The 27921-nt window shown below is 38.6% G+C and overlaps 1 protein-coding gene across 1 annotated transcript in view; it reads left to right on the top strand.

Moving 5' to 3' along the window:
- Window positions 1-27921, top strand: part of LOC306756259 (CUB and sushi domain-containing protein 3-like) — a gene marked incomplete at both ends in the record, with an annotated part of 262816 nt that overhangs the window by 143297 nt on the left and 91598 nt on the right. Inside the window, 6 exons of the mRNA XM_079240980.1 lie at window positions 8455-8568; window positions 10145-10240; window positions 10621-10824; window positions 18936-19060; window positions 19176-19272; window positions 20312-20416. Coding sequence (XP_079097106.1) covers window positions 8455-8568; window positions 10145-10240; window positions 10621-10824; window positions 18936-19060; window positions 19176-19272; window positions 20312-20416 — 741 coding nt within the window. The remainder of the gene's footprint in view (window positions 1-8454; window positions 8569-10144; window positions 10241-10620; window positions 10825-18935; window positions 19061-19175; window positions 19273-20311; window positions 20417-27921) is intronic.

The following is a 27921-nucleotide window of genomic DNA, read 5'->3' as shown; positions in this document are numbered from 1 at the left end:
AGATGCCCGAGCCACCTCAACTGGCTCCTCTCAATGTGGAGGACCAGTGGCTCTACTCTGAGCCCCTCCCAGCTCCTCAGGGTGAGCCCGGCCACCCTGCTGAGGAAACTCATTTTAGCCGCCTGTATATATCTTTCGGTCACGACCCACAGCTCATGACCAAAGGTGAAGGTAGGAACATAGATCGACTGGTCAACCTTCTTCACCACAACAGACCGGCAGAGTCCGCATTACTGCAAATGCCGCACCACTCCATGTGTCAATCTCACGTTCCATCCTTCCCTCCCACGTGAGCAAGTCCCCGAGATATTTGAACTCCTCCACTTGGGGCAAAACCTCACTACCGACCCAGAGAGGACAATCCATCCTATTTTCAAACTGATTGCTCTCAAATATAGACATTTGTTTGCCATCACTTGAGAGAAGAGCCAGGATATTCAGTCCTCTTCTATCTTTTTGCATTATAACTGCCCAGCAGGGGTAGGAGGGAAGTATGAGTCACAGAACTTCCACTAATATAATGATCAAATACCCAGAGAGGTTTGAGATTATAGTGGCTTAAGTACTTTAAGATGAGTCAAGGTGAAGATGCAGACATGAAAATGTTTGTTCATGGTCCAAGTGCATCACATTACACTACAGTGACTAGGCCCAGAGGACAACAGATTCATCACAGTCCTGCATAAATTAGGTAACAAGTTTCCGATGATTTATTGACTTAATATCTGGCCGTGATTACAGCAAAGGAGCAGATTGGAGTCATGCATGGCTGGCTTTGGATTAGAGGCAGAAACGAGCGAGACTGTGCCTATGAGAGTGTGTATACAAGTGCTTATGGTTGAGTTTGTGTGTGTGGCTTCTCAGAGCAGGGGAGTGTAACCTATTCAACAGAGTACAGTGTCAGTATGCTAATACCGCAGCAGTGAGCTGTCCCTAAAGGTAAAATCATCTCTTATTCAGACTCTAGTTCTGCCTTCATCGGTTTTCTCACTTCTCGACAGATAGAGAAACGGGCCATCTGCGTTGTTCTCTACAAGCACACTTTTTTTGTATGCATTCATGTGTGTGCATGTGTACATTTACTTTTTTTTTCTTGCTTTGTAAGATTGTTTTGGCTGTCCTTTGTTTTTGGTTTCAGTGTGTGTTCTGTCTGTTACATGTCATACTGAACAACAGGTAAGTCTCAGTTAATATAAAAGCATAGAAACAGTTGCACTCGCCAGCATTTCCTTTATGCTGTTGCTTGGTCTCTGGGTGGTCATTTCACCCTGCCATCTTTTGGTATTGAAATTTAACATGTCCTTCAGTTGCTATTAGGGTTGTTAAGTTTCCTGTTTTGGTTCAAAGTCTTTTATTACTTTTTGTATTTCTTACTTTTGCAGTGGAAAAAATGTATTCAGTGTACTGTAATGTAAGGCTAAATGCCAGAGGATGTCCATGCGGCTATAGACTTAAGATGACAGGAAGATACTCCATAATTCATTGGCAGAAGGAAGACCATATGCCGATGTCTGTTTTTTTTTTTTTTTCCTTTCTTTTTATTAGGCATATTGCTTTTTTATTTCTTGTTTCTTATGCTTGTCTTGCCCCTGGTGTTGAGGAAGGCTCAAAGTTTTCTTTCTAATATCTTCAAAGATTGATCTGGGTGTTTCTTGTTTCTTTACAACATGTGGATATTGGTAAAACACTGGATTTAGATTCAGAAACTATCCATACCTAAAGGCAGTTCATATGCAGTAAGTCCTGTTTACGAGGGCCATAAGCCAGTGAAAAAAAAACAAAAAAAAAAAACATGTTTATAAAAAATTTAAAAACACATTATTCCAAGTTGCTTCTAGCATTCAGTTGCTTGATAGCTGAAGGAATAAAATGATTTGCACATCTATTTGGGAGATAATGATACCAACCAGAGGGCATAAGGCAAATTCTATAGAACACTGGAGAATGTAAATATAGTTGTTTTTAATAATACATACCTGGTTTTGGTTTACCTGTATGTCCTTAGCCTAGCTGTACCACATTCACACTGGCCAGGGGTCAGTTTGGAACTGGCCAATACATTCACAAAGAAAAATGTTGATCTGGGAACTGGAAAGTTTGATTCTCAACATGGATCAAAAGCAAAAGATCGTTTCTCAAATTTCAATGCAATCAGTGGGTGAAGGCTAAATTCCCCAAACACCAGACTGTAAAGTTAAACAAGAAAACAACAAAACTGAAGCCCGACCAGTGCTTGCTTTCTGTGAGCATACAAGCTCTGTATTGAATGCTGTTTGAAGAGAATTTTTATAAAAAGAAGAAAAACACATGTTGGACAAAATATTCAATACATTTTCAGAAAGTAAAGAAGGAATACGACAGCTGTCAAAAATACTGCTGGGGTATTCTATAGATGAAGACAGTGACTACAGACCGCCAGCTGAAAACAGAGTTCAGTTCAGCACCCGATTCCTTCATCAGGCCTGCATTCAGAAAATATTTCACATTGACAATCACAACTTGTTTCACTTCTGCTTTGTCCAGTATATTAGCATGAGGTTGAACACACGTCCACCCCCACAGGACCAGTCTACCTGCGACCAAAGCTGAAATGGAACAGTGGCAATGTTGTCCCAACCATGAGAATGAAAAGCTATAAACGCTTATTCAAATTCCCAGATTGACCAAGGGGAATCTGGAAAGAGCAAAGATTGAATAAGCAGTGAAACCTGAATCATGCTGCTTTGAGATTTTTTTTTTTTTTAAGCTCAAGTTGGCATCCTGATATTGCATCAAATTAACCCAGTTGTCTGAATATATTGTTTATTTTGGGAAAACTCGGGCTTTAATGCAGACTGATGATTTAATCATCAGACTGCTTTGCCAGAAAGCACAGAGGTTCTGAGATTTAAGAAAGTAACAGATGCCAATACCAAAACTGTGTCTGTGTGAAAACCCTCTTAGACAATATAATACCTCTTTTTTTTTTTTTCTATAAAAAAATCATTTAATTTTCTTTTGTATTTCCAAGGTAGGGTCACTCAGACAACGGGTTCAGGGTTTAGGTAATAGCCAAAATAATGCCTCAAAGAGCTGAGTCCGTTCGGTGCTGCCCTAGCAGGATGTGTTCATAAAACCTTCAAACTTCTTATATGAAAGAGCAGCAGCTCTTCGCCAAACTCCTAATAGATGTGTAAGGTCCTCACCTGATTTCTCTGGCTGAACCTGGGCACCTTCCAAAGAAAGCTTATTTTTGTTGCTTGTATCTGCAATATCATTCCTTTGTCAATGATCCAAAGATTTTGACCACATGTAAAGGTTGTAAACCAAGCGGCAACCTCCGGCGGTTAAAAGTGAAGCCTTTGCAGAAATGCCAAAAATTGGAGCTTGGGGTGTATCCTTTTACTTGACAGGTATCTGATACTGGCTGCAAGTAGGCAGAGCTTAGCACAACTGCAGATTTCAGCCGGCTGACAGCACACTTAAGACCACCTGTCTCTGTTAGTTGGTTGGCTCCCATTAGCTCCAAGTTAGCTCGGTTAGCTCTTAGCTACAGGCAGCTTGGAGTTTGATAAATGTCAATCATCCACGCTCACAGCCCCACTCTTATCTCCACCTCTTTGCCCATTTTTGTGTTTTCTGGGAGCGACAGGATGCTGTCAAGATGGCAGCTGTATGAACCGCCCACCGAGCTTCAATTCAGCTCTTCAGAAACCTACAGGTCACAGAATTTCTATCCTTCTTTTTATACACAGTCTATGTTTAAAACATAGATGGAGTAAATAAAAAACTTTGCCTTTCATCTCCGTCTCTTTTTCACTACAATGGGTCAGTGCAGTGTCCTTATTACTGCTGACAAAGCCTCAATCTATCTGCCCAGCTTTTATTTATGCTACAATAGTTTGTGAACAAGATTCTGATGTATGTAAGCTTCTTTGTTTGATGCAGTGATTCTTTCCCAACCCAGATGAAGTGTTTCCACCCTAGCCCAGTGGAGAACCATTATAGGGGGTGGCTTTCAACCTGATTGATTCACACTGGGCTGCAAACTGCCTCAGTGCATGCTGATGATCTTAACTGGTAGGGTCCCACATAATATAAATATAGCATATGGTACAATCTAATGTCCCTGGCAAAACATTCATATATTGGCTGATTATTTGATTGACTGATTGAACAATTGATCAATTCCTTAATTTTCTACACTAATAAACCAGTTCAGGATCACAAGGAAGCTGGAGCCCATCACAACAATTAGCCGGCGAGAGGCAGGGTACACCAACCAGTCACCAGTCTTTCGCAGGGCCACTGGCAAAACAGTCCTAAGTGTGTGTTATGATATGTTATGTATGCGATTGTTGTTCTATATTACAGAAAACTGTTGGTAGGCCAACGTTAATATATCTTTTCACAAATGTCTTCTCTCTTTCCAAAAATGTCATCTCTATTAACCCGCTTCTCTGATAATTTACACACATCAATGAGAGCTGTCTCCACACCACATGCCAGCTACCAGCATTGCAGATTTAGCAGAAAAGATAATACAGTCACATGCTGCATCCACAATGTTACCAGTGCAAGCCTTTTTACCAGTCCTGAAGAAAAGTAAGAATTTCTTAATAATTCAGCCACCTATTTAATATTTATTTATTTTTTTTTCCATTTTGTATCTGTGGTTCTAAGGGGGCATTCACACCAGGACAGCCAGGACTTGATCATTTGGGGGTGGGGATATTGGAAGAATTTCCACCTTCCATTGGTTTAGTTTGTGTTCACACTCAAGCTGAGCGAACCGCCTGGACAACGTCACACAGTTGAAACAATTGCTCAATGCAGGATAATAAATCACATTTTTGCAGGTGAAAATGACAACATTATCATGCACGGATATTTAGTTAGTGCAGGTGAGCCACAGGTTTTTTCTTTCTCCTTTCTGTTTTTTTTTTTTTTTGTTTGTGGACATGTTTTTTTTTTTTTTTACTAATCAGGTGTGGTAGCTGCCTTTATAAGACCTGTAGGAGTATTTTCAAAGCTTTTTGCCAGGAAAGTTCTCATTGTTCAGAGGAGCCAGTGAGATATATTTCTGCAGCTGGTTCCATGATTCAGAATCGGAAAACACTGCTAAAACTACAGATGGTGGATGATTTCTGGTTTAAGCAACATTCTCCAAGTCAAATGAGAAAAGCTCCTAAAGAGCAAAATAACAGAATAGAGGGAGGTGGTCTCATGGTTCAGTGTAATATTATGCAAAGTCTTGGGATCAAGTTCTGCTTAAAGTAAACCTTCAAATATATTTACTGTTGTTTTCTTTTCCTTTATTTTTCTAAATGAAAAAAATAACACAGCAACAATAACCACATTAAGTACAAGAATGAATTTTTAAAAAAGTAATGTTATAAAGGGAGGAACGGGGGTGTAAATATGACTTAATAACATGCAGGTCAGATTGGGTCCAGATTTCAGTAGGATATATAAACAAGTCTGGTTTGGTCATTGTAATTGGTTCTGGTGAGTAAAACTGGACCCGTGATCCATGACCCATGATATGCTTCTCTTCCTTCTTCTCAAACCAGTTAAGCATCAGGTGGAGGAACTAAGCTTCAGCCTAGTTTTTCTGCAACCCAGCCAAACATCACATTCACAGTCAGTGTTTTTGGTTGCTGCATTGTCCGTTTGTAAACAAACTGACCCCTGACTTTCAGGCCAACCAAAGTCTGCTTCTTTGGTCCTGATCAGGGTGTGGTTGGTTTTCATACTGCACTAAAAAAATCATTGTAGCCATGGTCCATTTAAAGCGGTTTTGTTTTTGTTTTTTTGTTTTTTTTTTTATAGTGAGAGGTGGGGACTTTAGTTCACTTAGCACAAGGTTCCGTCATTGTTGTAGTGATGCTTTTTACTAATTTAACTGATGCCAGAGATGGTCTGTTTGCTAATACCAGAACCGACTGTTTTTTGTTTTTTTTTCTTAGTCTGCTATTGATCCCCGAGAAAAGAGTGAGGGTGACTCACATCATATGAAGTGGTACAAAGTCCAAGTTGTCATCGGAGTCTTAGTTATAAATATATATATATATATATATATATATATATATATATATGATACGTGGTAAATGTACAGATTTTATTAATTTATTTATTTTTCATGTAACATATGTATAAATTCTTACAACAGCAAAATTACATCCTTATATGATTGCTGGAAAACTTAATAACTGTATCAATTGCTCAATGTTTTCTTTTTTTTTTTTTTTTTTTTTTAACTAAACGTGGACCTTGAAATTGTTCTTCTGAGTTACAAATCGAGTACACATTTGAATAATAATCAAGTCGAACTTTTTAAAAGCACTCCTATAAAAAAATTTTTTATTTAGCTTATTTAGTAATTAAAATTTACTCAGCTATTGAAAAACAGTTTGGAGTTTTAGTTGAATTTTAGCTGAATGTAATAGTTATTTTCAATTTAGATTAATAACAGCTCTCAACGCTTAGAAATCACATATTATTATTCTTGCACACGCTAAACTTCTAGTACAGCAAAAGCATGTTAGTGCTCCCAGCTAGTGATGCAAATCAATGGTTTGTGTCTTCTGGTGCACTTGCTTTTCCTTAAAAAAAAGAAACAACTCAAGAAAGTTGGCATGACTTTTAGGTTCAGGGTAGCAAACACCATGATGTATCTGATTTCTGGCAGATGTTTGCTGTTTTTTTAAAATTACATTGGAACAACTAATCAACACAGTCCCATGAAATAAACACAAGTATTGTTATAGTGCAATAAGTGCAAGAAGGAGCACTGGAGAAAGAAGTAGAGGATAGAAGAAAAGTCCATTAAGAATATGAATCTGTGTTCACCAAAGGGCAACCTTGAGGCTTTAATTTTGGCTCGAAAATCTTGTGTAAAAGACCTTTTGTATGCATGAGCAAGAAAACATGCATGGATGCAAACACACTGGTGTCATTGTAACAGGGATTCATTCTGTCTGCTCAGTTCATTGCAAATTCAGATTATTTTCAAGGACATGTACACAGTGGTATAATCAGGAACTCTGAACAGGTCATTATTTAAATCGTTTTCCCTTCATATGCTTTTTTCCACTGCTTTAAGTGAAAAAAGATGTGTGACTTAATGATAAATAGTAAGGTGACATGTCTCCTTGCAAGAAGCCCATTTTTGTGTGGTGCTATATCAGCCATGGGTGACTTATCTGGTTAGCTGCAAATAAGTCTTTGGTTATTCATTTTAAGATTCAGTGATTATTCAACACCTCCAAGTTCACCTGAAACTGTTCTTTATATATATTTGCAAATTATACCAAAACAAAACAGGAGAAATGTGTTACGTTTTGACATTTTTCCATCAGAATGCTGTTAGTTTTCCAGCTGCCTAGATTGAAAACAGATGATCAAATTGTCAATGTTCAGACCATATTTGCATAAACTGGTGACTACGTCCTTTCAGAAACAGATGGTTACACTGACTGAGATCAGGTTGCTCCTTTTCTAACCGACAAACATTATCTAGGTTTTGTCCTCAGCTTGTTGAATGAGCTTTCAGACATCCACAGAGGACAAGCGTGCTGCAAATATCAGATTTCAGTTTGGATAGCAGAGCCGGTCTGCCGCAGCATATAAATTTACCTGCAAATGTCACATTGCTCTGTTTAGATGCTGATGCGGTTCTAACTGTTTGATATCACTGTCAACAAAAGATTGTCTCCCCACTGCTTTTAAGTAACAGCTCAGGCTGTTTACTGTTGTTGTCCTGCTGGTACCTGAGCTCGCCCTGTCAGTTGCTGTCAATCCACTACCTCCAATAACACGCTCCCCCATATATATATATATATATATATAAAATTTGTATATATTCTTATTTACTACAAAACTACTCTGTCTGCATTGTCTGAAGGTTATTCTCTACATGTTAAATGCCATAGCCCTCCACAGATGGATACAAAATACAAAGGGTTGCCTAATTATTGCTTGTTCAGAAAATGTCACAGAACGGCTTACTGTAGAGAGCAGATGACTTTGCTTGAGGAAACTGTGACCTATAAAAAGCAACTTTCCAGCACAGATATTGCACCAAAAGTCACCTTTTTTCCTGATCATGTTTTCAAGCACATCTAAGATAAAGTGTTTGTTTAGTTGACATCGTGGTTTATTTTACAATCAGTTCGGGATTCTGTCTGGAGAAAAGCACATTGAAATGTTTAGATCTTTTACCCTTCAAGCAGGAGGGTAAAATGTCTTCCATGTTTTGATAGATTTGTCGAGGCAGAAGCAGAGTGTTGAAGGAATGAAAGGATGTTTTATGCTTACATAATAAATGCCTTTAGTCAAACGCAAATCAGCCCTAATGCTGATATGAAATGGATTTTGACTGTACTGGCACAGGTTTCCGTATTTTAAAAGTTATTGTCTTCTGCTTTATGTCACCCCCACCCCCTCCACTTCCTTCTGTCCCTTTCTTTGCAGTGCTGTTTGGTCAATTCGTGGTTTTTCAAACACTTCCGAGTGATGTTGTTGAGATCTATGATGGACCTTCAACAGATTCAGCTCTTCTCTCGACGATTTATGGATCACACTCAGGTAAAAACGCTGAGTGTTTTTTTATATATTCAGTTTGCTTGTTTGGGAGATCCATGTTTTGACAGTAAAGACACTATTTCCCTCAGTTCTAGACAGATAAACATTATTGATGAAATATGAAGTGAAATTTTAATAAATACATGTTTTTTTTTTTTGCTTCATACACTTAGTTAATGGTGTTACATAAGATTATTGTTACAACGGAGTACTTTTTCCTAATCTATATTAAGATAATAGGAGCATGACTGCTCTTGTGAAGTGTTTCAGAGCTTTCATCAAAGAGCAACACAGTTTGAAAAACCTTTGATTCATTATTCTTTGCTATTTTGGAAAATTTTAGCAACTCTAATGTTGGCTGGGAAGTGCAAAACAAACGAAAATTTCAAAAAATACATTTCAAAATTTGAAGACATCATTACATTTTGAAAACCAATTCACAATTTAAAACCAAATTTTAATTAAAAAAAAAACCAAGTTAGAATTTAAAAAAAAAAATTTGAGAAAAAAAACCCAACCCCAGATAAGCGGTGGAGAATGGATGGATGAATGGACTTGTAAAGAGTTGAGACAATCTGCATTTGGCAGAACACTTTTACAAACCCTGAAACAAATTAACAAGAGGCAGGTAGACGGAAAGGGAGGAGCTAAATACCGGAAGTGACAAAATAGTGACATCTTGTAGTAAAAACTAACGTTTTGTACTCCAACTACACACAGAAGGTCAGCAATTATTTGAAAATAAAAAACATGGACATAATTATCAATGGTTTTTTTTTTTTTTTTTTTTTTTTTTTTATTAATAAACTATATTTTTCCCTTTTGTTAAGCCAACTTAGGACAATTTACACATTTGTGCCAACAACATAATAAAATTAGTTTAATTTGTATTGTGAAAATGCAAATTAGGATAATCTTATGTTTTGTTGTATCTTGTCCACATTGGACTAGGTCCTGACAAAAAACTACAACACTGACTCTTCAAACTTTGCATGAAATTTTACAAATAGACGAATAGACAAATTTGAAACTGTTTTCATGAATCTGCATGAAACAGAAGCTAACTAAGCTCCGATGACCATCCACATGAAAAGCAGAAAGCCTTAAATAACTGGAAATAGCAAAAAAAAAAAAAAAAAAAGTTTGTAAATAATGATGAGTGTTAGTCAAAACCAGCATTTCTCTCCTGAAAGCAAGACTTGTGACAGTGATGCACAGACAAGAAAATTGTTTACTGGTAATACGTGTGTTATATCCACAAAGTGTTTTTAATAATAAATTTGATTCCTTGTTTTTCCTGGCATTTATGGTGTTCTATCTATTATTACACTTATTTTACATCATTTTAGCATTCATACACTCAGAACTGAGGAAGCCCTGAAAACCTGTATATATGCTGTCTTTGCTTAAAAGGGTTGAAGTTCTGCAAGCATTTTCACATTAAACAACCAAGCAGAGTCAAAATATAACCAAAACTGACTTGGAGTTTTAAGGGTAATTATAAGACTGTGTTATTAATAGAAAATTGATACCTTTAATTGGCACATTTTTTATGTAGTCTAATCTGATTTTTCCATAGGCGAGACACTCCCCTTGAGTTCAGGAAACAAGATAACACTGAAGTTCACCACGAATGGAACAGAAACAGCCAAGGGATTTCATTTTGTTTACCAAGGTAAGGTCTCTCATTTATACTTTTATATATTTCCATGTATTTAACTGATTCGGTGCACTGAGTGCATTCAGCCATGCAGTTGCTTTACTCTTGCATTCATCACGTAAGAGGTTGTCCGGCAGAGTGCCACTGAATGTGGCTGGGCATGACTTAGTAGGGCAGAATGATGTGGAGTCAAATAGCCTGTCTTGGCAGAGCAGATGAGAGTGACTAACGACGTGCAAGAAGATTCACAAGAGCTTTGCTGCATCATTCTGCCTCCTTTGTGTTGCCATCTCTCCTTCTCTCTCGTGCCTGTCTTCCTAACACACTCCACCTCTCTGTGTCTTTCCTCCTCTTCTTCTTCTTTCTACTTCTCTTTTTTTTTTTTTATCCCCTAGCTGTCCCCCGGACAAGTGCCACTCAGTGTAGCTCAGTGCCTGAGCCCCGTTTTGGGAAGAGGATAGGGAATGACTTTGGTATCGGCATGGTGGTACTTTTTGAATGCAATCCAGGCTACACGCTGCACGGCGCCAATGCCATCAGGTGCGAGGCTGTGCCCAATGCCCTGGCCCAGTGGAACGGCACTGTTCCCACATGCATCGGTAAGAACCCCTGTCCCCCCACACCCTTGTTGCACCCACCAGAAGTACTCAGACCCATACACACAGACCAAGACAGGTGGTTCAGGTGCACCAAAACCAATGGTTCTAATTTCCCTTTACTTATTATCACTTTTACCAATGTCTGTCACAAATGACAAATTAGCCCCCAGATCTGGTTTTGATAGATTCAACAGAGAGAAGGAGGGTGGAACAAACAGATTCACATTACAGCACAGACATTCCTACACAGTAGGCAGGTCAGTGATGGTCTATCAGGTTTAGGGACATTATATTGTGCTGTAGATGCCTGCTTCATTGCCAGGTGATTAGTGGTGGTCTGAACATTTGAAAAGGCTGCAAAGCAACTAAAATGTCAGTTGTGACTCTAAGTTTGTTTTTATTTTCCCCATTGCCTTTTCTGCTTTTGTTTGTAAATCGATTTGTATGCATGTGGAAAACATGACACAGTTTTTCCACAAGTCATTATAATAACTACTGAATAAAAAAAATGTCAGCACATTGAAAAAGCTTGTACCATGCTGATTGATTTGAAACGTTTTATCACAATGATATGCACATAGTTTAAAAACAAAAAGTCTGGTTTCTGAGTTGTGTAATGAAACAGAGAAAAAGTGTTTCCAGTCTGACTCATTACAACATTTTAGCAGCTAACTTCACATCAGTCTGTAACAGCAGAGTTCCTATTGGCTGATCCATCAGTTAATCCTCATCAGCATGTGGATGGTTGCAGAGGGTGGAGCATCACAACTAACACTTTGTGCGTGTCGTGTCCGGGTCGTACCTTTCTTTTTGCACATGTTTACATAAAGTTATTCACAACCACACACACACTCATGCATACAGGCAGATTTGGAGAATCACTCGTTTTTTTTTTTTTTTTTTTTTTGTTTTAATTACTTTGAGACAAAGCTATCAAAGCTGTAAACAGTTATAGCAGCTTCTGTATGACTGATATTTTATTACAGTGATTAGTGATAGTGGTCAAAGGACAAACGTTTATATTGAGATAATTACTGGCTTTTCTGAGCTTTGTTAGGAATATAAAGTTTTTGTTTATCTCTGCTCCACAACTATGCTTTCTGTTTCACTCAGATGAAAATCAAACCTATTGTTTAGTACTTGTACAGCACCGAGGATGGCACTTATAAACCGATGAGGTGGTGAGTTATTGCTGGGTTCAGTTTTTTTTGTGAGTGTATTTTGCTCTCAAATGGCTAAAAAAAAAAAGCTAGTACAGGTTTGTTGTCTCAGTCACATTAAACCCTTCCTGTCATTTTATCCCAGAAATACAGGAGATTGAATCACTCTGTGGTTGTGGGCAGCAATTTCACCATGAACCCAGGAGCTTTAACTGAAGGCAAACTTTGATGCCAAAGGAAACAACAACAAATATTTGATGTGTATATTTGACACTGACTACTTTCAGCGTAAGCTTTAGGTAAATATCGTGGTTGCACTCTGAGATAATGCCTTACAGTTCTGCAGGACTGCAGCTCTTGCTGTGCCTTCTGTGCGAGGTGTTAACAGTTTTACTTAACCTTGTTGTGTTCGTGCTGCATTTGGTTTTTATCACAACAATTCGTCTTTTTGTTTCTTTTTATTTTTCTTCCTGTGGAGGGGGGCATGTGGATGATGACAGCAACTTTTGTTGCATGAACTGGAAATCAAACTTCCTTTGGACCTTGGCAGGAAATCTGAGCTACTGATGATCCAGAAGATCTAATATAGCGCATGCACCTGACTGGTGTATGTAAAGTGAAAAACACACTTAGGGGATCAGAATCTCTCTTTACACGGGAGCTTGGCAAACACACTGAGCTCTTAATGCAGAAAGATATCTGCATGCAGATGCACAGACACACATTTTCTCTCTTTGTCTGCACATACTGATGTGCATTTGGGAGGACTTGCACTCTCAGTCTCAGTCTGCCACATGCCTACTTTGCAAGGATGCAGAGCAATGGATGTGGAAAGGCAAAACCTTTGAAATAAGACCTTGTGCCAGCCGGGAAATAGTTCAAGATGGTGAGTGTAGAAGATTTCCGTTCAGGGTTCATCTAAGTTCCCTGCCAAGTGATAAGGGAATAGCAGCAGCACGCGCAGTACCATTTTAAACACAGTGATTTTTATCTTGAGATTGAATCTGGCTGCAGCATCTCCCTCAGTGGCAGTGTACTTGCTCAGAATAATGGATAAAGTTTTATGGAGGCTTGAGGAAAAAAAAAACAGTATGCTCAATTACTCAAGAACTCTTTATGGGACATGACAGGTTCAGACACTTCAGAAGATAGATTTCCATTTCCTCGTCCTGCTGTGATTGACCCAGCTCATCACGCAGCACTTGTTTAGCTTTCGATCTTACAAAAAACAAAGCTGTTGAGTTTGCTTTGCAGGTGAGTTGTACAACATTTTGTCCTGATCAAATCAACCTCGTCTGACTGGTTGTGCTGAGCTTAAGTGGTCCTTTATGGAAAATAGTTGATTTGTTACCTGATCAACTTAAAGAAAGTCAGTGGCATTTAGTACACTGCATTACTGCTGACCAAAAAAAAAAAAAAAAACACACACCACAGCCCAGTATTATATAAGCTCACAGATTGCTATGATTCATACGCAGTATGCCCACACTGTGGAATTCACAGTTGGCTTAAACACTTGTTCGAAGGTGTCAACAAGTAAACAGTGTCGCACAGTGCTTGTTTTTAAAATGTGGATTCTTGGTTACAAAAAGCCTCCTAAGACCAATTAAAGTGTTTTAAACTGGGGGAGTGTGGTAAGGCCAAGCCAGAGCCACTCTTTAGGTCTTCCTTGTGTTAGAAAGCTTGCTAAAAATTTTTGGAATGAAAGAGGAAATTATGGCCTATTTTACTAATTTTGCCTCCACTCCAGTTATATTTTGGCCTTTTTTTTTTTTTTTCCTCACCAAAAAGGCAAATATCTGTGTTCTTGTCCAGTTTATTTAATGTAAAATCTACTTTTCACCTAAAGCTATTGCAGATTGGTGTTGGTTTATCCAGTACTAGCTGGTATCCATTACTAGGAAAAGCAAGATGTTTCAGCTCTGATGTAACTTGTTTTGAGTCTCAGTCAGTCCATATGCGACTTGGCAGCCCAATGCTCTTATTGTAACTAAGACGGGTTGAAAAGCTGAGAAGAAATTTTCTAACTGGTATTGATAAAATAAAAAAGTGATGTGAACTTCTGTCATTTTAACCACTGTCCCGACTGATTAGAGCCCTGAACTCCCGCTGAACAGCTGCCTTGTGATCTGAAAATGAAAACAGTTGATGCCTATAAAGCATGAAGAGGGTCTTAGAAGATAGACGATCCTTTTATGTTGCTGTTGTCTTAGTGCTTAAAGTAAATTAAGTGCTGAGAAAACAGCTGTGTTTTCTTTTTATCTCTGGGATTGATAAAATTGTCATTTTATTTTAAATTGAAAATTGAGGAAAAGGAAGATTGAATTCAATTAGTGTATGAAATATTCAAAGTATGGTCACAATAAAAAAAAAATAAAAAGAACAGAAGGAAAAAAAACTCCCAGCTTCTCCCAAGCTCTTGTCCTTGACTTCAAACAACAAAAGCTGGAAAAAAGTGATGAAGTATAAGATGAGTCATGAGCAAAGATGGTTGGAGACATTTGTAAAGGCTCAGGAAAAGGTTTCATCTCTGCAATAAAAAACTTTAAGTCACGCTTGGACTAGTTTGCAAGACAGGTTTGTGGAACAACATATTCACATTTATCCCACATAACGCATGGAGAGTTCACGCATTATTTACCTTTTTGTTTAGCAAACGGTCATTATACAGTCTTAAATATGACTTCAGGGTTGTTATAAAATGTGAAGTTCTGATCACCTATCTGTGAGAATGTGAAAATGATGCAGTGTCATAATGTTGAAGGAGCAAAGAAATGTAGGATGAGATTTATTTTCCTTATAAAAATAAATGGGTTTTAAAAACAACTGAACTAACATCTTTATATCTGTTGACCAGGGCTTGGATGGATTATGGTTTGGGTGTCTGTTTTAGGGGGCATACTTCAGCTGTACAGGCAATAATGGATTAAATTAAACCAAAAAAAATGTTTAAGAAGACGGTATGAAAATGGCACGTCTTGCAGAATAGGATGAGGATCCCAAAACACACTAAAACAGGGATTAGGCCAAAACAATGATGGTTTTGTTACGGTTTAGGAAGCCAAAACTCAAACAAGGAAGTTTAAACAAATTTATTGAAATAATGATGAGGCTGAAGGTGGTCTCGCTTAGTCTGATCATCAGGAAGTCAGGAACACAAAACAGAGGTGAACCAAAAACAGGGGTGAGGTGATACTGGAGAGGCCAAGAAATGAATGTTTACCAGGAGATGGGAAATGGGCAGCCTCAGAGTAGTCCTCCAGAATCTCAAGATCCAAAATCAGTCTCAGTCTCAAGCAGAAGAAATCTGAGGAGCAAGTAAGAGGCAGGGATCAGGCAGGGTTCAGCAACTGGTGATCAGTTCATACCAATAAGAGCGTATCAAAGACGGTGGTCAGGGACAGGCAGGGTCAAGTCAGGTTTTCTCCCTGTCAGGTACATGAACAAGGCTTGGAAGCTGTGGAAAAGACAGACGATCTCGTACAGAGCGGATCCAGGGCAGGTGTTTAAATAGAGATCAGCACAGACGAGGACAATCCGCAATCAGGCAGGGGAAGAATGCAGCTTGCAAGGGGCAAAGCAGACATCATGACAGGTTTTGCCAAAACATCATCAAAAATAAATGATGAATGATTTAATCAGGATGTTCAAGGCAGTCAAAGAATCTCACAGGATTTGAAGCTTTTTGCCACAGATCAGGACCAAAGTCCAAAGGCGGTTCTCGAGGGCTGCAGGTTTTTGATGTACCTCTTCTTCTGCACACCTGACTCGCATTAAATGGAACCAAAAGCTTATTAGGTTCAATGACTCATTAATTTAAGTCAGGTGTGGTGTAGCTGGGATGTCTGGAAATATCTGCAAGATTGTGGCCCTCAAGGACCGGACCTGGACAACCCTGCTATAAACCAATATCCCTTCAACAACTACTGAAAATATGTGCCCTAAAAATGACTATAAGAGGGGTTCATCAAGTAATTTAGCTTTTAAAAAAAAAAACCAAAAAAAGATATAATCTAAAACTGAACAATAATCTTTTACTAATTGAGGAATTCTTTGCTTGGAGGTGCCTAAACTTTTGCATGCTGGAATTTATTTATTTTATTTGTTTTTTGCAGGAACTTAATGAAATACAAATGTAAAGCTTTATCTCAAATGTAATTCAGATGTAATCGTAACAAGTCACATAAACAAATAGTTATATTATTATATGTTTTATTTAAAGGTAGAGTATGTAAAATTTTCAATATTTTCAAAATACATTAACTAAAAAAATAACTAAAATCATAATTAGATAGTTTTTTTTAAACATGTAGGTTCCAGTCTGTCCATATTTGATGTGTTTTTTACGTACAAGTTTAATTAATGACAAAGACCCTTTTTGAATGTTTTCTGACCAGTAAAAAACAAAAGTACTTTTTTTCCACCAGTAGGGGGAGTATAAGCCGATTTATTGCAGAGCGGCTCTGAGCTACAGCTCACAAGCGATTCCTGCCCTCATTGGAGCCGGCAAGGAGGAGGGGTGAGGGGTGAGTTTTGCTCATTACTGCCAATCTGTGGTCGTTTGTGGAGGTAGCAGTTTTGTGATTTTGCTCACGACCTGGTGTTTGCCACCTGGTGGTGGAAAGAATCGCCTTGAAATCTTACATACTCTGCCTTTAAAATGTGAAATTCCAGCTGAGCTGAAACACTTTGTTGTGCAAATATGCAAATATTTGACCAAAGCTTTCCTGATTAAAAACCACCGTAATTTTACTGTATTTCAGACATGATAAAACACAACACAGTATGTACGTATGTATGCTTCCCTACCTGCAGTCACACATGCCCAGCTTACATCTAGAATTATGAAGAATATCTATAATCAGAACAGTGAGGATTTGAAGCTTGCATGGTTTGTTACACTGAACAAGAAACACTGCAGAGTCATGTGACTGTAACAAAACTCTTGATCTGTTGCAGGCTGGCTAAGCCCTGTTCTTCTCCAAAGAAATAAACAGAGATGCTGCATTTTTTTTATTCTTTAAAATGAGTTTTTCCAGGTGTTGTTCCCAGCATTGAACAATGAATATAATCAAAGTATTCTAGAAAGGTTGCAGGAAATAACTCCACAAATCAGAGATGTTACTGGCATCAGCATCCTGGTCACTTGCCATGTTATTGATTGCATAGCTCTTCATACCTCCGAGAAGCCTTCAAGTAACGTCCACAGGATTTCACATTTTTAGCGCAGCACTTGTATATTATTGTCACTGATCTTTATTATTTTATTTGCAGAACAGACCTCAAAATAATTACGCGAGCCAGGATCTTTCTGCTGTTTTTTTTTTTTTCCTTTTAGTTAATCGACTTCAGATCTGAATTCTCCAAACATGACGTGCCATCGAAGAAGAAGTTAATACTGTTGCAATGATATGAAAGTGTGATTTCTCTGCTGTGATTGCTTTGAGATGCAGAACAGAAGTAATTTTCTCTGATGTGTCACTCAGAAGCAGAAAGACCAAAGCAGTCACTGTGGCACTATTCTCTAAGTGTCTGTGGGAAGGAAGGCATCACATGGGAAATATTGATACTCATGTTAAGTAAATATATCTGATATAAAAAATATTGGATAGGTAAAAACTCTGTTTTTATTTCCCTTTGTGAAATGGGGCCTCCACTCCCATTCCTCTCCTTGTTTTTCATCTTAAATCCACAAGTGGTTGATGACCTCTAACCATTATCTTTCACCTGTACAGGGTAAAACTTTGTCCTTGACAAACAGCCACTGTAGCTTCTTGATCGTGAGCACACTTTTCCCTGTGCTGCTGAAGTTGCTTATGGTTCCATATAGCGTGAAAGCTTAACACACATGCTAGTTAACCTTGGAAAATGGGGTATTAACTGTCTAGCTTATTATTGTTTTTATGCACTTAGAAAGTCCAGAAACAACTGACACTATGTTAAATAAAATGGGAGAAAATCAAAAGAGAAAATAATTGTTTTAGGGACAAGCAATGAATATCGACCTTATACAACTTCTTTCTGTAACGTGCCATATGCGTCATTTAGGTTGAAATGAGGTCATGTTGCTGCTGGTGCCAGTTGGGCGATGGTTGTCAACAAAGCATAGATAATACAAAGTAAAGTGTGTCTGCATTAATCAGCAGAGCTACTGCATATTTCAGATGAACAGGGGAGAGCATTTGGCTCCATGTTTTGTTGTGCATAATAATCTTACATGGCTGGGTTAACACGGTTCCTAATGAACATAAAACTGAGCCAAAACTCTGGATGTTGTGGACAGGATAAAAGGACCTGTCTGAAAAGCTAAGAAATTACAGCTGTTCCACCCACTCTTTTATCATTTAGTTCTAGATGTGTCACAATGCCCAACAATGTCAGTGCAACCTGGGGAGGGGCTTCTGTTTTGCATTTATCTGTGTGTGTAAAGACTTGATGAATATCTTTGTGTTACTGGCTGAAATGGGGAGAATATTAAAAAAAAAAAAAAAAAAAAAAAAAAAAAAAGGTTTAGGAGTTGAAAGAAGTCATCCATTTGCTCACAGCGTTGACATGACAGATCAGGGTTTAATTGTTAACTTGTGTGCAGAAATGAGCTAAGTGAGGGCTTCCATTGCTATGGTCCACTGAATATTAAATGATAATAATGTAGTTTTCATTTACATAATATAAGTAGAACCTATCATTATCATGGCTGCGTTATCACAGTTTTTCCAATTTTCTGTCAAATCAATTGAGTTTCATCACAAACGGTGACTTTAGAGCCGCTTGCTTTAAATCTTTTTACTGCTGGACATTCATGGAGGGGTGAAATGTTCTTTTAAAGATTGACAATTTGCTGTTTCCCTACTCTGATACCCACCCACTCCCAACTGTCTGGCACTTCAGAAACCTGAACTTTGTCAAGACTTCACTTTTTCTTTCTTTCCCACTATGTGGCTCTTTGTCTAGTTCCCTGTGGTGGAGTGTTTACTGACCGCAAAGGGACCATCCTATCTCCTGGATACCCAGAACCATACGCCCACTATCTCAACTGCGCTTGGAGGATCTCTGTTCCCGAGGGAGCCGGCATACAAGTAAGAAGAACCAGATGCAGATTTTTATCTCTATAATGTGAATTCGCTGTTTGTAAATGGTCAAGTCATCGTGTCAAGTCGTTTTTAGGATTTTCATTGTTCGTTTCTCTTTCAGATTCAAGTTGTAACCTTTGCCACAGAACACAACTGGGATTCACTGGACTTTTTTGACGGAGTTGACGGCAACGCTCCAAGGCTCGGAAGCTACTCAGGTAAATCTGATGTAACCAAATTTTGGTTGTCAGCTCCCATTTCAATTTCAGTCAGATGTCACAAGGCTCCAGCAGCAGACAGATGTGGCGATGATGAGACCTGGCATATCGTTTTGAGAAGGCTGTCTAAAAAGCCAGTTTAAGATGTTACTGTCGATATTTTCATCATGGAATTCCTATTTTAATCTGACATTTCACATCCGCGATGCTGCTGTTCATGAAAACTGCAGCTCTTAAAAGGTAAGCAACAAGAAACAGGCCAGCACATCATTTTAGATGCTCATTCCTGGAATAAGAGGGGCTGGTGTTGTATAATGACTCCTGCTGTGATATCATTTTTATGAGACAAGCTGTCCAATTACTCAAGTGGTGTATATCTCATTTTAGAGGGAAACTATTTAAATAGTGAAAAAGCTCCACAGCACAGCTGGAGCAGTGCTGGGCACAGATTGAGCATGACACGGTTCAATCATTTTAAATGGCTTCAAATGTATTTTAGCCTGCAATAAACAGGCATTTTAGGTATTATGGAGATGCTGTATGTGAAAATATCCATGCAAATTTCCAAAGTTTGTAATAGAGAAAATGATTTTCTGACCTGAACTTTGCTTCAGGAAGAAATGAGCTAAGATTACAGTTTGTGCTCAGCTCCTGAGTAGAGGTATGCTCAACATGATTTCCACAGTGGCAGTCTAATAGAAATGCAATGTGATTAATTTAGCCCGATTCTTACGATTCACATTCTTCAGTTTTTACATAGAAAATGTGGGGGGAAAAAAAGGTAGAGCAAAACATTTTATTTTTTCTATTTTCTAAAAGATGAAAATTCTGAAAAAAAAACAAAAAAAACCAACAAAAAAAATTCATTTTTTTCATTGGAAAATACATTGAATTGCTGCGTCATTGTGTATTATTATAGGCAATGCATTTTTAAACATGTCTTGTTTAATAAATGTTGTGATTCTTATACATTTTTCGTGGACGTAAATCTGGAATATAGACCAGAAATGGGCGTCACTGCATCCTTTGTTGTTTGCAGGTACAACGATTCCCCAACTGCTGAACAGCACGTCCAACAACCTGTACTTGACCTTCCAGTCTGACATCAGTGTGTCAGCCGCTGGCTTCCACTTGGAATACACAGGTATGAGGAGAGACGGTGTGTATGCCTGCCTGTCACTTTCTCTGTTGTCACTTTATCTCTGTGTCCATCTGCCAGCGGTTTCCAGCTGCTGCATTGGGGTAAAAGAAGTAAGCGCGACAGCTGGTCCACGCAGCACAGCTGGACTTTATTAGATGTAGCGTGAGACGTACAGTTAGCAGGCAGAGTTCTATTCTTCCTTTTTTTATCTTGTAATTTTCAGTCTTTGTGTCTATATCTCCAGCACTCCAGCTTGGTTGCTCCCCTGTGTTTTTACTTCTTAAATTTTCACATAGCTCCAAGTTACTGGATCATTTTCATTTAAGACCTGAATTTCCTCGTCTCTCAGTGGGCTATTCACTTTGGGGCTTATTTGTTAAGGAGCGTGCTTAACATTTATTGTGCACCACCATTGATGAGTGTGGCTGGCCCCAGTGGAGGAACACATTTTGCAAGTGCTCCAAGACAAAACGTGCAAATAAAAACAGGGCCAGTTCTTACCTCAACAGTCCGTTATTATCCGTATCTGAGGCAATCTTCTTTCTTCTTTTGGTTTTGCTTCTCAAATCAAATTTAATCAGTAAATGTTCTTGTCTTCTAAGGTTATGGCTGTGGCAGTTGGACAAAAATGTAATGTTCATTCATGACAGCTTTTAAAAAAAACAAAAACAAAAAAAAAATCAGGTTATTGGGAGTACTGGAGATTTGAATTTCATGATCATGTGATAAAATGAGAAGATTTGAATGGCACCAAAACAGGAAATGGCTTCCATTAACACAGATCTGCAAATTCGACATCACACACTGGCTCAAACAAACTTCAAACAAAGTCCTTTTCCATTAATTTATCGCAAATATGAAGAATTACAGTTTTTGCTGAATCTGCCTTTCTGAGAGTCTTGTGAGTCCGGAGGCGTCATACCACTGTAGAGAGCATCTTCTCAGCCATGTCTCTCACAGTGTGTGCTTTGTTTCTCATGCTTGGTCCCACACTGTTACCTTATCGATCAATCCCCCCTCCAACGACCAGTACCCACTGCTGAGAGTCATCTCAGTGCCATGCCTCTCTGCTGGCTCTTTCTTTTTCTGTCTTAGATTTTTCCTCCTGCTGCCTGTAATGTACATAAAAGCCAGTTGTTGAATCTCTGAGCAAAGCAGGCTCCACTTTTTCATTTGCCACTCATATTAATTAATTGTACTGTCTGCTTGCGTGTAAAAATATCTGATTGCGTGATCAAGCCACAGTTCTTTCATTTGTACAGTACTCCATAGGTATTTTAATTTCTGTCTTTTCACATTTTCCAGTTTGTAATTTTCTAGGTTACAGCAGATAGAAACTTCCAAATCAGGTCTTTTTTTTTTGTCCAATTATTGCATGCCTCAAATATTACTTTTAATTAGTTGTAATTTTGTATCCTTTTTTTCCATCCAGGTTGACTTGAAAGAGCCATTTTGGTTTTAAAATTCTCTCATTTTTGGCTACCACATAGCACTGAGCACAGGAGGAAGAAAACTGCAACAGGGACTGGCTTAAAACCAACAAACCAACCAACCATCTGTTTTAAAATGTCTCCTTTGGGTGATTGTTGAATCTATTGAGACTAGTCAGAGATATTATATCTACATCCCATCGCCACAGCATCTTAGAGCCAAGCATTTAACCAGCTTCTCCAAAGCGGACAGTGTGTTGTAGCTGGAAAACTGGCATTTTCTCACAAGCAACATGGCAGTTATGTCCCAAATAAAGCCCCACAGTGGGCTTCTGTCACTGCAGTGTTCAGTGGCCTAAATTATTTCCACATGAGCAACTCTGATAACAAACTGAATCAAATGCTGACAGCTCATAAAGACTTTTACCCTCTGCATCTTTCTGAAAATATTTTAAGACTACAGTCGCACAGCTCAGCTCAGAGGGCAATTACGTTTACTTTTAGTCATTGAGAAGGCACTTATTCCACAGCAAATGGTAAGTAAGTGAACAGCATTTAAGATTCTAAGCAGTCAAAGAATAAAACCATTTAAAGATTTGTATGGATGCTCTGAACTATTTGTAGATGCTCAGTTGAGGCGTAAGAAAGGAATGGATTATTTCAAAAACTGGTGGGCAAAGAAAGTCTCATATAGCTTGATTCCTCTTAAGTTTATAGGGTGCAGTGGGACCTTACAATAATCGATCATGACACCAGGGTACTTTGTTAGAATAGTTGAAGAGGCAGGGGCGCAAGTTCAAATTCTTGCAGATACATTGAAGTTATCCTGTAGAAACGGCACATGGAGAGCAGGATATGAAAAATCACACGAGCAAGTAGAGCCTGGAGGTGTATTTAGACAAAAGAAAAAATGCCCCAAGTACTGATGAGAATCAGCACCATGGTCCTCAACCGGGATAGGGTGGATTGCCCTCTCCGGGTTGGGAGTCAGGTCAGGTATCTTGAAGTCTTGTTCACGAGTGAGGGAAGGATGGAGCGTGAGATCCGCAGGCGGATCGGTGCGGCGTCTGCAGTAATGCGGACTCTGCGCCGGTCTGTCGTGGTGAAGAAGGAGCAGAGCCAGAAGGCGAAACTCTCGATTTCCTAGTCAATCTACGTTCCGACCCTCACCTATGGTCATGAGCTGTGGGTCGTGACCGAAAGAACGAGATCTCGTATACAGGCGGCTGAAGTGAGCTTCCTCCGCAGGGTGGCCGGGCTCTCCCTTAGAGAGAGGGTGAGGAGCTCGGTCACCTGGGAGGGGTTCAGAGTAGAGCCGCTGCTCCTCAGCATCAAAAGGAGCTGGTTGAGGTGGCTCGGGCATCTGGTCAGGATGCCAACTGGATAGCTCCTTAGTGAGGTGTCCCGGGCACGTCCCTCTGGGAGGGATCATATTTCTCGGCTGGCCTGGGAACGCCTTGGGATCCCCCCCACAGAGTTGGCAAATGTGGCTGGGGAGAGGGAAATCTGGGCTTCCCTGCTTAAGCTGCTGGCCCCGCTACCCAAGCAGTAGAAGGTGGATGGATGGATGGATGGTACTGAACCCTGACACAATGAAGTTGTTCACATTCTCCCTTGCAAACAGAATGACTAGAGCAAAAATTGCTTCAGAGCACTGATTCTAATTTTTACTGTAAACATACCACATGAAATTAAATTTTGTTTCTAGTCTCTTCAGATGAGTTTAAAAAAAAAAAAAAATAGAAAAAAACCCAACAAAATATCCTGCAATATTGAAAAATACCTGCACAGTTAAAAGATTCTCTGTTGCTTACTCACAGTTTTATGTGAGTTAGCATTTGAGATAATTGTGAAAATGTTTGCATAATGGCCATAATTGACTGAAACAGACAGAAATGTCATATTTCCATATTTAGTGAAGACTAAACTACTAAAAGCAAATTTGTTTTTTTTCATCTTCTCTTTATAGACAAAAAAAAATCCCAATGAATACTGACAATTAAAAAATGCTCCAAGAAAACCCTCAATAAAAGACAGTCAAATTGAAGTAATTTCTTCGGAAGAGGTTTAAAAAAAAAAAAAAAAAAAGAAAAACCCTGCCTCAGGTTTAAAGGACATAAAACAATCAGTAAAGCAAAGAAGCAAAAGAAACTTCAATACAATCTGGACAAGTTGATGCTGAATAAAGAAACGTGCCAATTGTTCTGGAAACTGCACTTGAGTGGAGTACAGCGGTTTTAATATGCAAGTTAACTTGCTGGAATACAAAAGAGCCAACAGAATACAAAGGGTGAAACTTTACCATGTTAAATGGTAAAAATACACTACTGGTAATAAGTTTGGCAAATAAGTTTGTTAAACATTCTGCTTTGCAGTTGTGTTAATGTTTTAGTTTTCTTGCTGTGATAAAGCTTTTTAGCTTCTACTTCGGCCATGAACTTGCTATTTGCACTTCATCTTAAAGCATTTAAAATGGTTGATTTTCTTCAGTGCTAAGTGGAATAAAACAAACAAAAAAAAAAAAAAAAAAAAAACACTTTCCCATTGGATTTAATGGGAAAGTGTCCCAAAGCTTATATCTAGAAGTGTGATGTAAGTATGTTTATGTGGGTGTTGACATCTTTTTCCATGAATGATTATTCTCACCAGATTAATCATACATATCCTAAAAAAAAGTTCAAAGCTAAATGCCGGACTGTAGAAAAATTAAGGTAATAAAGAAAAATAAGTTTACACACTGTAGAAGTTCTTAATGTGATTTATTCACCAACAGTAAAAAGTGATGTTTCGGGCCAAGCCCCTCCTCAGGCTCAAAGCAGTTATGAACCTGTTTAAATCCTTTCAGTCTGATCACCTGACCAGTAAGCTAAAAGCAATCTCCAACATATATAAATATACAAAGGTGTACAAATCCAAAAGAAACCAACAATGTGACGAACATCAAATATAACTTATTTAAATATACATATGAAAAAGGAAACAAATAATATAGTAACGTGAGTATTATATCACAAAGGCAACAGATGTAAACCCTCATAATGAAATAGAATACCAGGGGAAAATATAAACCTAGAATAGATGCGCCTCTGCTAATGTGGAATGCTGTTTTACAACAAATATCAAGGATATCCACAACAAGATGTGCAGTGAAAACAAATGTATAGAGAAAATCACTGCCAACTAGAGAAATGGAGCATACAAGCATACAGCATGACTAATAATCCTCTTGACATCAAACAGTAACTAAACTAATCACACAAATGGTACAAAAATAGCCTGAGATCAAGCTCCTCATGAAGACCTTCAGGAGCAAGAGCATCCAAAATGGCTCTCGTCTCAGTAGAAGGGAGTTCACATCACCCCTCCGAACGTGTGGTGAGAGAATTTATTCTAGATTTATATGTTCTCCTGGTTTTCTATCTCTCTTTACTGTTGGTGACAGTAAATTATACTGGGAGCAATTACTCCTGCGCAGACTATTCTTTACAAATTAACAAAATTATTTGATAATTACAAGACTCATAACATTAAAAGACTCAAATTTCCATGCTATTAGGTCATTATTCATGTAATAAAAAAATGTCATTTGTCAATAATGGTCAGAATCATGACAGTCCTAGAGAAGTACGAGTTGAACATGCAGTCCACACACTTTGCTGCCAGAGTGAAAGCCGCAGATGGATGTAAAATCTCCTTTTTTTAAAATGTCAGATAGAATATTCTGGTTTATCTGGTTATAAATCTCCTTATTTGCACTATTCTGCATTGCAATACTCAGGCTCAGCTCTCTGTAGGCAGGGAGGATGGGTCTGGATGAACATATGTTTATTCACATTAAGTTCATTTCTGCGCTCTTTTTGTCAAGTTTCTGCCGCCTCGACCGCATCTCTTCACATTACTGCCTTGGCTCTTAATTTCTTTTTAATCTAAAACTGAATTAAACGCAAACACAAGTAGAATTTCAAACATGCTGCATGCAGAGTGAGTACTGGTTAGCAAATTTTACCCTGTCCAAAGCTGATTATAGGATGATATAGAAAGTTACATCCTTCCCATTTAGTTGATTTAACATGTACACTCCCGCTGAAGCGTCTGTTTCCTGGAATATGTTCCATGTAATTGTGTGCATGCTCAGAAATTTCTGCCTCTTATTTTACCTCAACTAAAGCTGCATCAGATAAAAATGACTCATAGCTAGCTACACACTTCTCTCTGTGTCTTTACACGCCCAACATCAGCCTGTGAGCTTAGTGCACAGCAGGTGTGTAGAGGATACATACCGACTAATTCAGAGATATCTATCCTCCCGAGCCGCTGAGGAGCAGTCAGAGAAGCTCATGTGATTCTGTCGAGTCCCTGCTTGAGTCTGTGTAGCATTTTCAGATAATTAGAACACCATTACATGTTCTAATAACACGCATTATAACTGAGGAAAATTGTTGTAAACATAAGGATTGGACTTATTTATACTATGTCTTTATTCACGTTATTCTGTCTCATTAGTTTTTTTTTTCCTTATAGTCATAAAGGATTTCATGGTTATTACTTTACATCCTGGCTGTTCTCCTAAAAAGACACTTGTACTCAGTTTTTAGGAGAATTGGAACTCGTCTCAGATCAATGTAATTTTTCACATGAAAAATGTCCAGATTTGATATTTCCAGATAATTGTGCAGATCATCTGATTGTAAAAGTGATTAAGGGTGATTGGATTATAGTTATGAAGGTAGCCATATTTATGACTATTGGTTGGTTAAAGATGAACATTATGATAATCGGTATTACAAAAAAGGAGGAATGTCCTAATGCGACTGACTTATATTGCAGTTCAGATTTTATTCTTGCTGAGATAATGACAGACATTACATAACTGACATGGAAACTTGTCTTTTAATCTACTCCATCTGCCTCTCCCCTTTTGCATTTGCATTTTCCACCACCCCCTCAAACTGGTTCCTAATTATCTTAATCTCTTGGTTGCCAGTGCTGTGGTTGGTGTATAACTATGCTATTACGCTTGATGAAAATGCACCTTCATTTTGGCACTACACTTGCGAACACCTCTTACAAAGAGCAAAAACAGTTATGTGTTGCGTAGTGTGTATTTTGCTTCTGCACCTGCCAGCTAGCTTAGAGATTCACATGCAGCAGGATATAAATCTCTTGGCCGCGGCACACTTACGATCACAGTGACAGAGTTGTGACACACACAACTGAAAGTCCTTTGCCTAGTTTCAGTCCGCAAGGCGTCCTGTTTAAAACAGCGAGGTTTGATAAGGACGGGACTTGTTCCAGACGTGGTTGCAAATGCGGGAACAGGTGTCGACCTTCTGACAGCGGGATGACAACAGTACCTGCCAAAACGGGAATTCTGACAAGTTGACTGGAAATCATCTCGAGCACAACAGGAACTAGTGCCATATGTTAATGGGCACCTGCTCTTCACCTGACCAAAAGTCTGTTTGCTAAATTAGCATAAGAATGAGTGTTTTGCTTAAACCAGGTTTGGTTAAAGGCCTCCTGACAACAGGAAGATTGACACATTTCCTCCCTTTGGTTTGGATTTTTGTCTTCAGCATTGTGGTGTCGTCTGGTTTGGACTGCTATTGGATGGAAAGAAAATGTACTGATTTAACAGTTTATAGGAAGGCTGACTTTACCTTATAGTTATGATACATGATCATTTCATGCAACTGTTTAATTTATATCTGCATCATGCTTTGATGTCGACTTACCTCCCGGCAGGCTCACAGTATGACAGTATCTGCGCTGCTTTCATGACTTCCTCTCAACCAAATCTCCTAGAAATCAATTAAAAATTTCAAAGTATAAAATTCTTATTTAAACCCACATATGACAAAACTTCGAAACTTGAAAGAATCCACCCACACTAATTTTACAGTAGCTCCTCTTTCCTTGAATTGTTTCATCCTCGGCTGCTTTCGCTTTGCTTCCTGCTTCAAGCCGCTTTGGGTTGCCGTCACCTCCCACTCAGATATCCTCTCTAACGTTCCCCAGGTGTGGAGTAGAGTGACCGCTGCTGCTACTCAGCACTCTGATGAGTTGCCTTTAAAATGT

This window comes from Telmatherina bonti (genome assembly GCF_933228915.1).
Source record: "Telmatherina bonti genome assembly, chromosome: 5".
Lineage (NCBI taxonomy): Eukaryota > Metazoa > Chordata > Actinopteri > Atheriniformes > Telmatherinidae > Telmatherina > Telmatherina bonti.
The sequence above is the reverse complement of the archived record's forward strand: the minus strand, read 5'-3'. Positions and strand labels throughout refer to the sequence as shown.